Below are 13,211 nucleotides of genomic sequence, written 5' to 3'. Positions count from 1 at the left end.
CCAATCACTCTGGTATTTCAGTTTCATGATATGGTATAAAGAGAGCCAGATCAGAAGTCCAAGGACGTTGTTCTAATCCTGACTCCTCGACCAACATAGGAGATGTGACCTCAGGCAAATTACTTAGACTGGGGAACCTCAAATTTATATTTCTAAAACAGGAATTATGCTGGTTCTAATTGCATCAGGGTGATGGAACAATTAGGGTACACGTATGAAAGTCTCTATAAGTTATATAGCACCACACAAAAATAAAATGTTTGGCAATGTATGGCCAACTCAGCTTAGTCAACTCTCTGAATGCCCTTTGGAACTGTGCACAAAGAGCCAGAGAAAACTTCCAATTCCACCCAAAATAACTCTGATGGAAAAATGCAACTTGGAGCAAAAGGGAGAAAAAGAATAGTGTGAAAACATGAAAAATGCTCTAAAAAAAACATATTTTGTTACAGTCAATGAGGCCCTCCTGGGACCTTTTCTGATTTCTTTTTAGGGAAAACACATTTCCTGATCACAGACTTCAAAAGCACCATGAACAAAAATACACTGGTGTACTTAGTTCACAGAGGTTTCAAAATTCTTCCAGTTAAACAAAATCTCTCTTTGCATCGCCAGTTTTTTTTTTTTCTTGCTCTGGCTATGACAGAATAAACTAACAAACCAAAACCATGGTATAAATCACCATGGTACATACCTCCTGTGTTCTGGTGATGCATGTCGAGTCATTCTGGAAGGAAGTCACTGAGCAAGCAAAAGCAGGGCTGTGTCCTCCTGACCCTGTCACTTGATCTTCCTTCTCCTCCTGACACCATGTGAATCACAGATAGAAAAGGCCTGTGTATGATTTAAACTCAGTGCTACTGAACGTTCATCTGGAATGGTGTGCCCCTCCATCTTTCTAGACTTTGAAACTGCAGAAATTTCAAGGGATTTTTCTTGACTGCCAGATGAGTTTATCAAAACACAAAAATTGTGGAGGCACTAAAAAAGGTAGGACTGCTCCTTTCATGCCAACACCCAACACTTTAGCTGACACGAGAAGTTTAGAAACACAGGCATTATTTGGCATGTTAATATTGCAGGAAGCAATATTTTCAGAAAAGAAAGTTACATATACAAGCAGAAGTTGGGAGTGGTTCCTAGATAAACCAGCATTGGAAAAAATAAGGAAGTTGGTAAACATAAAAGTTTCAATTCAACTTAGGTTAAAAATGGGTGCTTTAATTTACTTTATGCCTTAAATATAGATGGCCGTTTACATGCATTGGGAATTCTATATTCTATATCCACATGAAATTGGTACCTTTCATTTTCTCAAATATGAGTCAAGGAAAATGGAATTACTTTCTAGATCAAACTACTCTAAATGAAGCCTCCTCCTACCTAGGTCAGGTTCGATGGCTAGTCTTAGATAAGCCTGCTCAACTCATCATCCTTCCTCCTGGCTCAGAGCCTTGTTTATGCTTTTTTTTTTCCATTTAATCTACAGTGTTCTTCTCTAGAGTCTTCTAATTTTTTTTATCATCCTTCAGATCTCAATTAAAATAGGATTTTCTCAGAGAAGCTTTTCCACAATCCCTCAACTTAACCAAATTCTACCAATATCAAACTACAGCACCATGAACCACACTCCACCACAAGACTCATTGCAAGTGCAATTTCACATTTCTCTCTATGGGTGTCTGATCAGTAAGTGCCAGACTAAAAGCTCCCTAAGAGAAGAAAGTGTTTTTAATTTTGCTCCCTCTCCTAACCCCAGCACCTAGCACAGCACCTGGTTTCAATAAATATTTTAGGTAAAGGGATGAATACATTAACAAGTCATCTCCTCTTTCCTGATACTGACATGATCCTGGGGTTTACAGAGAGATTCTCCCTAAAGTCCTCAATACTGAATAACTTTTCCCAACTTCATTTGCTTGACAGGAACAAATTGGATGGGTAAAGACTTTCTTAGAGGAGGGAAGCTTGGGTGACTAAATAAAGTCACTTGAAGCCAAAATGTTTCAAAAACACGCCCCTGAGAAGAAACCAAGAAAACTGACCAAATTTCAAAACTTTAAAATTCAAAAAAAAAATTATATGAGTGAATAAATAAATGAAATACATAAACAAAATGAAAACTGGGTAGATAGAGAAATACACAGATTTGAACAAAATAAACAGGCTGATAGGAAAATTATCAGTCTATTGTAAAATCCAGCCACACTATCCATTTCGTCTAGTCAGTTGTAGCTATTTTGTTTATGGTTTGTTGTATTTACATTTCCAATAATAAGAGTAATTTTGTACCCAGAAAATCAGCCAAAAAAATAAAAGTATGCACAATATGATTCTAAGCTAAGATTTCTGGATTAAACCTGGAGGATCTTGTAGGAGGAAAGGAAGGGCTTCTTTATCCTTTCTGCCCAAGTTCAGTATCACTCTTCGCATAGCATAAGAATTCATGTTGACAAGACAAGTTGAATGTAGATACATACAGTGCTTTCAAATTCCATTCACTCTAGTATAAAGCTGTCAAAAAGCCTGCTCATAATAACCACAGTGCAGTGGTTAAGAGCCTTCACTTAGAATCAGAAAGCCCCAGATCCACATCTCAGCAACGCCACTTGCCAACCATATAATGTCAAGTTGCTCAGAGGCTCCGGGAGTCTTCAAACACAGAAAGGAGGACAGTACCCTCAGGTTTGAGTGAAGAAAATTAAGATTTCACTTTTTTATGTATTGGCAAGGAATTTAGACCATAGCTTTTGTTCAATATTCATTATTATTATCACTATCAACATTCCATCAATGAAACTCAAATCACCTAATACACAGATTCACTCTAATTACTTCTCATAAACCTCCTCTGTGTATATATAGAGAGAACAGATAGACATATGGTATAAACAAATTGACCTGCAAAATGTAAGCAGTTACTCAGGCTCACCAGCAACAAGAACAGAGTTAAGAGATGGAAGTGAATGTACCTGACAGTTTTTTACTACTTATATAGAAAATAATAGAACAAAAATATTCATTCGCAACACCCATTAGATATTGTTTAGAAATTTTTTGTGTAGATGTTTCTCACAGGAGTCAGTACTAACAGAAATGTATAATGCAATACACCTAAGCTTACATCTCACTGGCCAGGACTAAGTCACATGGCCACCCCTCACCACAGGGCAACCTGGGAAGTCGAGGGCTTCAGCTGGCACTTTTCTGTTGTGAACCACACCTGAGAAGAATATAAATATTTACTGAACTGGATCAAGATGGATTGAACTTATCTTCAGAGTTCTGAGACAGGGAAGAGTGATGTTAGGCAAAACTACTACACAGAGTCTCCCAAAATGGGCTTTTGTGGTCAGTTTAGGTACAGAAAGACCTAAACATAGTATTTCCTCCTAAAAAGGAGAGGGATACTTTTGAAGAAGCACGTCATCTTATTCCCCACCTGTAATTCTCCATTCCTAGGGAAATATAGCCAGCTCCTCACTCTCTCTGCCCCACCTCCTGCCCCTCCAAGACTCCAATCAGGAGCTTTTTCCTCTGTGAGGCCATCTCCAAATACCCCCACCATTTTTTATGCTGACATAACACAACTATTAGCAATTATCACATTCTTTTACATTTATCTGATTGTGTCACACACACAAACTATCTGTTTATAAAACATTTTCATCTCCACAGCCCCAGGGCCCAGGACTATGCCTAAAAAGGAGAAGTGCTCCATAAATATTTCTTGGGTTGGATCAAAATGGACTGAACTGTCTTGCACTGTGCTGAGAGGAAGGCTCAGGGATCTGGCTGTATCTCTTTTCTCATCCTGTTGTGGTGGCTAATAGGGTGCCTGCCCCCAGACCATGAGGGATGATGACAAGATTACAAGCTTACAGTTCATACAAATAGATCATGTCTCAGTGAGATCATGCATTAGCTTGGCTTTCTGACCAAAAAGGAGAGTCAAAAAGCAGTTACATTAGTTTACTTCCTCTCAGGGGAACCATGGAGAAAGGAGTAAAAGTTTTGTTTACCAAACAAAAGGCTAAGAAAACATTTTTCCATTTAAGAAGATGACAAATTAGTGAAAGTGACAAAAATGAATTAAAACCTACCACATATTCAGAAAGTTGCACAACTGCCTAAAAGCAAAACTATAATTGTAAATGTGTTGGCATTTGGCACAGAGTTCAGGATTTCAAGGAAGCAAACCACTCTTTTATGAAAACTAAACAGAAATGTCACAAGCAGCTTTTGATTAAACTATGATTGTCACAGTCTATAGGAATGAACTAACATATGGTGTTTTTAAAATAAACTACTAACCACATCCAGTGGTTTCAATTAAAGAATGGTTCATTGCTTACAAAAATTCCCCTAGACCCAGCTGTCTTCCAAAAAAGTCCCATTGCCTCACTCTGAATTTCCACTGTCATCAGGCAGATTACCAAGCGGCCAGCCTTGGATATGGTGTGGACACTCGAGATAGCATCTTTGTAAAAAGCGAACATCTTCACCCCTCCCCTCCCCTCAAAGGTAGCAGAATACAACAGACACTAATATGGCATTATGTAAAAATGTGAATATGTAACAGATGTGATTCTGCAATCTATATTTGGGGTGAAAATGGGAGTTCAAAACACAATTTGAGTCTAATGTATGAAAGATGATATATCATGAGCTATGTAATGCTTTAAATAATCAATAAAAAATTAAAAAAAAAAAAAAGCGAACATCTTAATCCAGCTTTGTCTTGTGGCTGAAGACAAAGCCTTGGAGTAGTCTCCTATAAGGAATATAAATTAAAATTGCAGAGTTAAATTAAGTGATCTGCAAGATGACTAGACATTTTTTTTCCACTTTTTTTTTAACCCATGTTTTTTTATTTTTTTTTAACCCATGTATGTGAGTCAAGCGCTCTACCACTGAGCAATATACCTGCTGCCCAAAGACCAGAGAGTACTTGAAGGGAATTTTTAGAAAGCATAGCTACAAGACAAGGCCCAAGCTCTCTGCAGGAAAGCTGTCTCATAGAGGTGATTCTAAAACTAATACAAAGACATAATGTGGATATAAGAATGAAGGGAAAGAAGTGAGGTGGACCACACATACCTGTAATTCCAGCGACTAGGGAGGATGAGACAAGAGGGTCAGCCTCAGCAACCTGGCAAGGCCCTAAGCAACTTAGTGAGTCTCTGTCTCAAAATAAAAAATAAAAAGGGCTGAACATGTAGCTTAGTGGTGAAGTACCTCTGGATTCAATCCCTAGGTACAAAAAAAAAAAAAGGAAGGAAAGAAAACTAGTTATAGACTGGAGAATCACTGCAATCATTAATAATCATGCTTGGGTGGGGGGGACTAGCTCAAGAAAACTAGGATGAAGGGAGAATGTAGAAGCCTGGTACTATTGAGCTACTATTAAGCTGCAGGGCTCTAGTTTGAAGGGTAAATGTCCCTTGCCACTCAACAGTGGCTTTTCTGCTCTTTGATCTCACTGCTTTTCTCCATAGTGAGGGTCCCTTCACTTCCTCTCTTCTTTGCTCAGACTATGTCATAGCTCTCTCTCTCCTACTACTTTCAGCATCATCCCTGTGCTTGTCATTCACAACTCAGTGACATTTTTTAGCCCTCAATTGATGTTTTAAAATAAATGCATTTTCCAGATTGGTTTTTCTGCTTATACACTGCCCTTGATGGATTTCTTTTTACCTAAGCTTATATGAGCCTTTATTAAATTAAATATCCCCCATTCCCTCTCAGTTATTAAGATGAAACTTTCTCTCCATCTGCCAACCAAGGAAACCATCTCTGCCACTTCTGCCTATATACAAAAATACACTAAGACCAAAGGTGGGGCCAGGGTGGTAGGGAAGAATGAAGGAACTTTGGATTGTGTAGAAAGGAGTAAGGGGAAGGGTGGGACGGAGGGGATGGAAAGGACAGTAAAATGAAATAGGCATTATTACCTTATATACATGTATAATTATACCATCTGTGTGACTCAGCACCATTTACAGCCATAGAAATGAGAAATTATGCTCTATTAGCATACAATGTGTCAAAATGCATTCTACTATCATGTGTAACTACTTAGAATAAAAAACTTAAAAAATAATTTAAAAATTCACAAAGAATATCCTTAAATTTATCCCATTGTATTTACTCAGGAGTGAGTAGAACTGAGGTCTTCAGAGGCTGGAAGTTAATAGGGGGAGAATGGATAATTGGAAGAATAAGTACTAGTGCTCCATAGCACACACAGTAAGGCGACTACAGTTAACAACAACTTACAGAATATTTCGAAATAGCCAACACAGAGGATTTTTTAATGTTCCCAATACAAAGGAATGATAAACATTTGAGGTGAAGGAAATGCTAATTACCCTGATTGTATACAATTACCCTACATTGTATACATGTATTAAAATATCACACTGTACCCCATAAATATGTACAATTAGTACACCAATTAAAATAAAATAAAAATAAATTTGATTAAAAAATATTCTTTTATTTAAGAAGAGCTTAAAGAAAATGTAGATCTACAAACCCTCCAGGTTTGATTTGAGCATGCAAATAATAGGTCAGAGATCTTTCCTCAAGCCATGCTTACATGCTTTTCAAAAACTCTGGTCAGAATTTCATCTGAGATAGCCAGTAGAATACAGTTACTTATTTTCAATCCTTCCTAACCAGAATACCTCTTTACTCAAAATCTATATTTAGGAATTGGAGGATCAAAGAAGACTATTAGTCATATCCTTGTGTAGACAACAGTAAAAAAATAATTCAAAATGTTTTTGAAATTTTTTTTCCTATTTGCTTGTGGCATTCAGCAGTTGCACAAGTAACAAAGTATAATTAGACAAAAAAAATTAACTTGGGGTTTTATAGTTACTCATGTGTATTCCAGATACCAGGCAAATGTGCAGTGAATTTCTAGTTATAAAAATCACCTTTCCAGTGCTATGCTAATAGAAGTCACCCCACTTTCAGATAAAAACATCTTCAGTTTTGAACAAACACAGCCAGCTACCAGGTTCACATGTTTATGATAAATTTGCATCCCCAAATCACATTTTCCATTAATTCAAGTTATTCCTTCCCAAAGACTCATCAATGAAGCAGAATCAATTTAAAATAATTGCTTTCTCTTGTGGCCTTTGTGCTAAAACTTTAGTAACTGGCAAAAGGATGACTTTAATACAAATTGCTGGATCACAATACCATTACCATGAAAAGTGGCTTTCGAACAAGGATATCAAGTGCATCCTGCTTAAAAAAAAAAAAAGAAAGAAAGAAAGAATTCTGCTTAAGTGATAATCAGCAAAAGAACATATAAATTCCAGAGGTGTTATTGTTTCAGAATCATTAAGTGATAATTCTGAGAAACATGTCTAAAGGTCATCTAAATTCATTTCTGAAAGGATCACAAACCTTAATCCCAGATACACATATAAAATCAATTCTTAAAGTTCTCTGTAACAAATGCTACAAACAGACTCAGGGCACATCTAATTAACAATTATCACTATCATAAGTAACCTCTTTTATGTGCTATCCTCACTCATCATCATGGGAATGAACCCTAAATAAATAGTTGCCCACACAAGCAGGCTTATTCCAATTTATCAAGCTATATGGCTCTTAGAGAAATTACATCTGAAATAGTATTTTGCATGCCTACATTGGTCTGCATATTTTCACAAATCTTGATATTTTAATATTTTTCTTATACATGGGGTAGCACTTTTATCTCTATTTTGGAAACAAAGACAATTTCTATTTTATTTACATGCAAATTAGTTATTGCGAAACAAAGCTGGAGAGTTATAGCATGGGAAAATTTACTTTTTCAGGCCTTCTCCCTCTTCATTTCACCATTATTCAGAAACACACCCTACTGGAAAGCTCTTTCTATTTTAGTCACATTTCAGTAAGGATTTAAGTTGGGAATAGCATTTTTTGCCAAGTTATTTATTAATATTGAATAAATTACACAACCCTTCCTCTCATGTTTTTATTTTATTAGACTAGACTATAAGAACCTAATAAGTAATTTCTGAATGTTTTATTTACTTGTCCATTTAAATGGATATGCTTTTGCAAAACATGGTGTAATATTACATGGATGCATGTAATATTGCTCCTGCCCTGAGGGGCTCTAATGATACCATTGGAGAGACGACATACACCTGAAAGAGGTCAGTCACTACTGGAAGTCTACATACCAATCTGTATAATTTAGGTTATATAGCAGGCATTCAAACACTTGCTGGTAAATGGATGGAATAGGAGAATATTATGCTAAGTGAAATAAGCCAATCCCAAAGAACCAAAGGCCAAATGTTTTCTCTGATATGAGCATGCTAATTCACAATAAGGCAAGTGAGGAAGAACAGAGACAATTTGGACTAGACAGAGGGGAGTGAAGGGAAGAGTGGGGGCATGGGAGTATGAATGATAGTAGAATGAATTGGACATTATTACCCTATATGTATATATAATTACATGACCTGTGTGACTCTACATTATGTACAACCAGATGAATGAGAAGTTATACTCCATTTATATATGATGTGTCAAAATTCATTCTACTGTCATGCATAACTCATTAGAATGAATAAAAAATATATATTTAATAAAAACACTGGCAAAATCATTGCAAGTTGGTATAAATGAACTTACAAGGTCAGGGAAAATCTGTGTACTTTTTATTATGCTTTTTTAAATACTGATGGTAAATAGTGGACTCTCTGTTACATTGTCAATTTACTCTTAAACATCTATGAATTCTAAGTTAGGAGCCAGCTTTAATTAATGCAGAGTAATGAGGAGAGTTTTGCTCACTTGTTTGTTTTTATAATTAAAGAGACACTAGATGAAACTGATATTTTAGATATCTGGCAGCCTTATCTAAAATAACTTCTATTTCAAGGCAGACCCTAAAGGCTGCAAAACCAAATAGAAAGATATTGCCCAAGGAATTCAAAGGAAGGGCGGATATAAGAGACACTGAAGGAAAGTCAGTGAATGGATGGCTATGGTAGAGAAAGACCAGGAAAGAACCAAAGATAATTAAGATTGTCTCTAGAGACAAATGAAAATGGGGGCTCCATACTCACAACACCTCTATCAAAGTGTGATGAAAACTCAAATAAAACTCCTGTTTATGGGAAAGTTATTAAAAGAACCTAACATTCCTTCCTTCAGATTGTGGTCATGGAAGAATTCTGGAGAACTTATTTATAGAGTGCACCCATGGTCCCTCACCCCAACTACTTCTGCTTCAACAGGCCATACTCACAAAGCCCTGAGTTGAAATCCCTTGTACTGAGAACACATATCATTTTAAAGTTATTTGCTTCCATATGAAAAATTTCCTAAACAGAACACCACTCAAAAAAAGTCCTTGCCAATTTGTCACTCCTCATGTACACTCCAATCGCACACCTGAGTGCACGTGCACACACACTCACAAAAGCACTCACACTCATGCTCCCTACTTCACAAATTTAACTCCAAACCACAGGCCGTGTCCCATCTTCTGCTAAGGTGGTAATAATGCCTTTGCAGATAATCATTTATACCCTGTTTACTTCACTAAGGAGAACTTCACATCTTGAATTCCACATTCCTTTCTGGGTTTCCCCCATTTTCCACTCCAAGTTGCAATCTCTTTTTAGCCCTGAATACCCCCAGCACCTGGAGTACACTAGAACCTCTGAGGCCTCCTGAACTCATGGGTCACTATAAATAGCAACAACATCAACTCTCCCATGACACACGTAAACACGCTATTCATAACATCCCATGGCATGATAAGATGGAATAATTATTGGAAGAGAATAACCAGTAGCAACATGAAATGAATACTATAAGAATTGCCAATTGGAGGGCACTCTGAGGTGACTTCAAGAGAACTGTATTTCAGAAGTCAAGGCTCTCTGAGATATTTATATAGTCAACTGGCTAAAGAAGACAGAAGCACCACGACACCATCCTTTCATGTCCATTGGCACCACAGGAATAAACAACCATTATTTGTATCACACGAAGCACAGTCTTGTTGTGCCAACCCAGCACCACCCAAAACACAAGAGGTCAAGTGGTCTCCTTCCCACATAGCACTGCCTTCAGACTCCTGACTTGTTCTTAATCAGATTAATTTCACTGAGGAACACAAAGAGAGAAGCTACTGGCTTGCAGGGGTGCAGAACTGGGGATCCCACCTGTTGACTAAATTCAAGGGCACACATAGTAAGCAGAGCCACTTGCTACTAGCAGTACCCCACATAAAAGAGCAGCTCAGTAGCTGTCACCTGTGTGCCCTGAAATTCTCTTTTCCTCGGTCCTTGCACCTGCCAGCCAACATTCAGACTGGTGCCCCGCTGGCAAGTTGAGAGACTGAATTTAGGTTGACTCTTCCAAAGATGCTACTGGGAGTCAGGACCAAGCTGATGGCTAACATAAAGGAATAGCCAATGAGAATTTGTAGAAGACAAGTTTAGACAAGCTTAAAGAATAATAATTGTTGTTTATAAGGAATAATCTCTACAAAGTTTTAGCCTGAAACTTTTGGCATTATCTGCATGCAAGAGAGGGAAAAAGATGAGGTTGAAGAATGTATCCAAGGTAACTCAAAATATAATTACTGCTGACCATTATTGCTAACCAGATACCAGGCTCATTTGATATTCAGAATATACAATGAAATTCTATCACAATCCCCTTCTTACAGATGAGGAAGCTGAAGCATAAAACAACTGTTTCCAAGGCTATACTGCAAGTTTGGGCTAGGATTCTAACTCAAGTAAGCCACCTCTAAAATGTGCTCTTAACAGCCTGATAACTCTGCCTTTCCAGGTAAATCATATAGCAGGGGCTCCTTCAGAAAAGGCCAGTTACTTTTTAATATAAAACCTTTTGATCTCAGACCTAAAGATAAAGTGTATCCTCCTATTTCCATCAATAGAGATAAGAATGAGGTAGACAGTACAGTTCTTCTGTTCATGTTTCTTTAAACAGAGACAGCACTATCTCATTTCACACTCACCCTGAAGATTCCCTTCTGCTCTGCATAGTGATTCATTTTGGGTATATGTCAATGGCATATAGAAAAATTAAAGAAATCTTACTTTATGATGGCAGAGTGAAGGGTCTTGCCTAAAAGCATTTAAAACATCCCAAAAAAAAAAAGAAAGTAGAAATGTACTAAAAAGTATGAGGTCAGATTGGGAGCGGGCATAGGGGTGTGCACTGGGAAAAAGGGAAGTCAAATGACAAAATACCAAATATTCTTGGCTCTTATGAAAAGCTACTCTGTTCATTTACCCGGAAGCCCCAAACAAAAGCAGCTGCCCATTTCTCTGTTTCAATTTCCTGAATATAACTGGATCACCAACTGGCAACCATTGTCCCAGGCTCACAGAACAATGTCCACTAGCATAAATCCATCAATTCTGGTACACATCCAAAGAACTAAAAAATACCACAAGACTAAATGAGTGTCCGTGCACACCTAGCTAGCACCACGTCGCTGCCACGCAGACCAGACCTGTGTTCAAGGGGCGGTTGGTAGCTCCCAGCACTGATACCTGTCTAAGCTTGTCACAAAATGCATTACACAGCAGATCAACGTACTGAGCAGGATGTTCTGTCTGTAGCTGTGTCTCCTAACATTTCACATGTCTTCAGAGTTTTTGCAGTAACACAGTGGCCCCTGGTACCCCATACATACTCCAGGACACTAACAAAAAGAGAAGTGAAGAGGCCAAAACCATGGAGGGTGGGAAGCCACTCTGTGTTTCCAGATCCTATCAGCCAGGACCATCTTCCCACCCACTTTTCTGGGCAACCCTCAGATGATGGCAGCTGCTAACTTAGGGGGAAAAAAGTGCACGGTGGAGGAGGCAAAAGGATTATTTTTAAGAAAGAGCACAATCTAACTTTCTCTCCACCACCCACTCCACACCACCTCCTCATTCCCTTGTCTCTCCTGCCTGTTCTTCCAGTTCGCTTTTCTTCCCCAGCCTCTCCCTCCCGATTGCTCAGAGTACCACACTCTCACACACGTTTCCTTCTCTGTGTCTCCAGCTGGGACACGGGCTCTGCAGCCACACTGAGAATAGCAGCTGTGCAAGGCCTTGAAGCTACTGCTGAACTCAGAGGACATGTGGCTAACTGGCTTCCTTCTCAAAACTCCCAATGTGGAAGGGACCAAACACATATCCACCTTTTAGAAACTCTATCGATGCGAGAATGCTGGAGAAAATCAAAAGCATCCTGTTCCAAGCTAAATGAATCTGTTAATTATGTTATCTCCCTGATGTGCTCAAATACTGCAAGTTATTTGGCTTATTTCTTCATAGGAATGTTCTTTATTATTCAATTCCATGCCTATTGCACGAGGCTTCTGAGGCAGAGGTACCAGAGCTCTGTCTGGAATAGGAGCATTTGTGAAGTCAGTGATGGATCTCTGTGCTCTGTGGATCAATTTCTCCCATCACCTGTAAGTAACAAGTAATTGCATACACTTGGGAGTCTTCTACCCAGACCAAATTACCACTTTGGCAAAAGCTGAAATTATGAGGCATTTTCCAATGTGGAATAATTGAAAGGATCAAATTTTACATGGCAAGAGAAAAAGGCAGAACAGGGAAGTAGAAAATGAAATGTGCAGTTTAAAAACAAGAAAACCAGCTGGACCTTCATCTAGAATATGGGAAATCTTTTTTTCATGTGTGTGTGTCTGTGTATGTGTGTACCAGAGATTGAACTCAGGAGCACTTAACCACTGAGCCACATCCCCAGCCCTATTTCGTATATTATTTAATGACAGGGTCTCACTGAGTTGCTTAGATCCTTGCTTTTGATGAGGCTGGCTTGGAACTTGTGATCCTCCTGCCTCAGCCTCCTGAGCCACTGGAATTATAGGCATAAGCCACCAAGCTAGGCCTAACCACCAGCTAGAATGTGGGAAATCTTTAGACAAATAAAAGCAATATTTATGCCTCTCCAGGAATGCACTTATCCAATTTATCTTCAATGAACATGTATTAAGCAAATGCTAGGTTCCAGGCATTGTGCTAGGGGCCAGAGAGATCAATGAACAACAACAAAAAAAAAAAAAAAAAAAAAAAAAAACCTGATTCTTGCTCTCCCAGAGCTTCCAATCTAACACCAGCTCAAGGCAAAATTGTAGACTGATCAAAGTTGCAAGC

At 38.2% G+C, this 13,211-nt stretch overlaps 1 protein-coding gene across 9 annotated transcripts in view; it reads right to left on the bottom strand.

The window, feature by feature from the left end:
• SLC4A4 (solute carrier family 4 member 4) overlaps positions 1-13,211 on the bottom strand; it is a gene marked incomplete at its 5' end in the record, with an annotated part of 343,701 nt that overhangs the window by 264,587 nt on the left and 65,903 nt on the right. Inside the window, one exon of one of the 9 annotated variants that reach the window (XM_081303371.1) lies at positions 695-744. The exons of the other annotated variants lie outside the window; for them this stretch is intronic. Within the exon in view, the coding sequence (XP_081159497.1) occupies positions 695-716 (22 nt within the window). Of the gene's footprint in view, positions 1-694; positions 745-13,211 lie in introns of those variants that run through there. 9 annotated transcript variants of the gene reach the window in all.

The sequence above is a fragment of the Spermophilus citellus genome, assembly GCF_964194105.1.
Source record: "Spermophilus citellus genome assembly, chromosome: 8".
Classification (NCBI taxonomy): Eukaryota; Metazoa; Chordata; class Mammalia; order Rodentia; family Sciuridae; genus Spermophilus; species Spermophilus citellus.
Note: the sequence above shows the minus strand (reverse complement) of the source record. Positions and strands in the feature narration are given on the sequence as shown.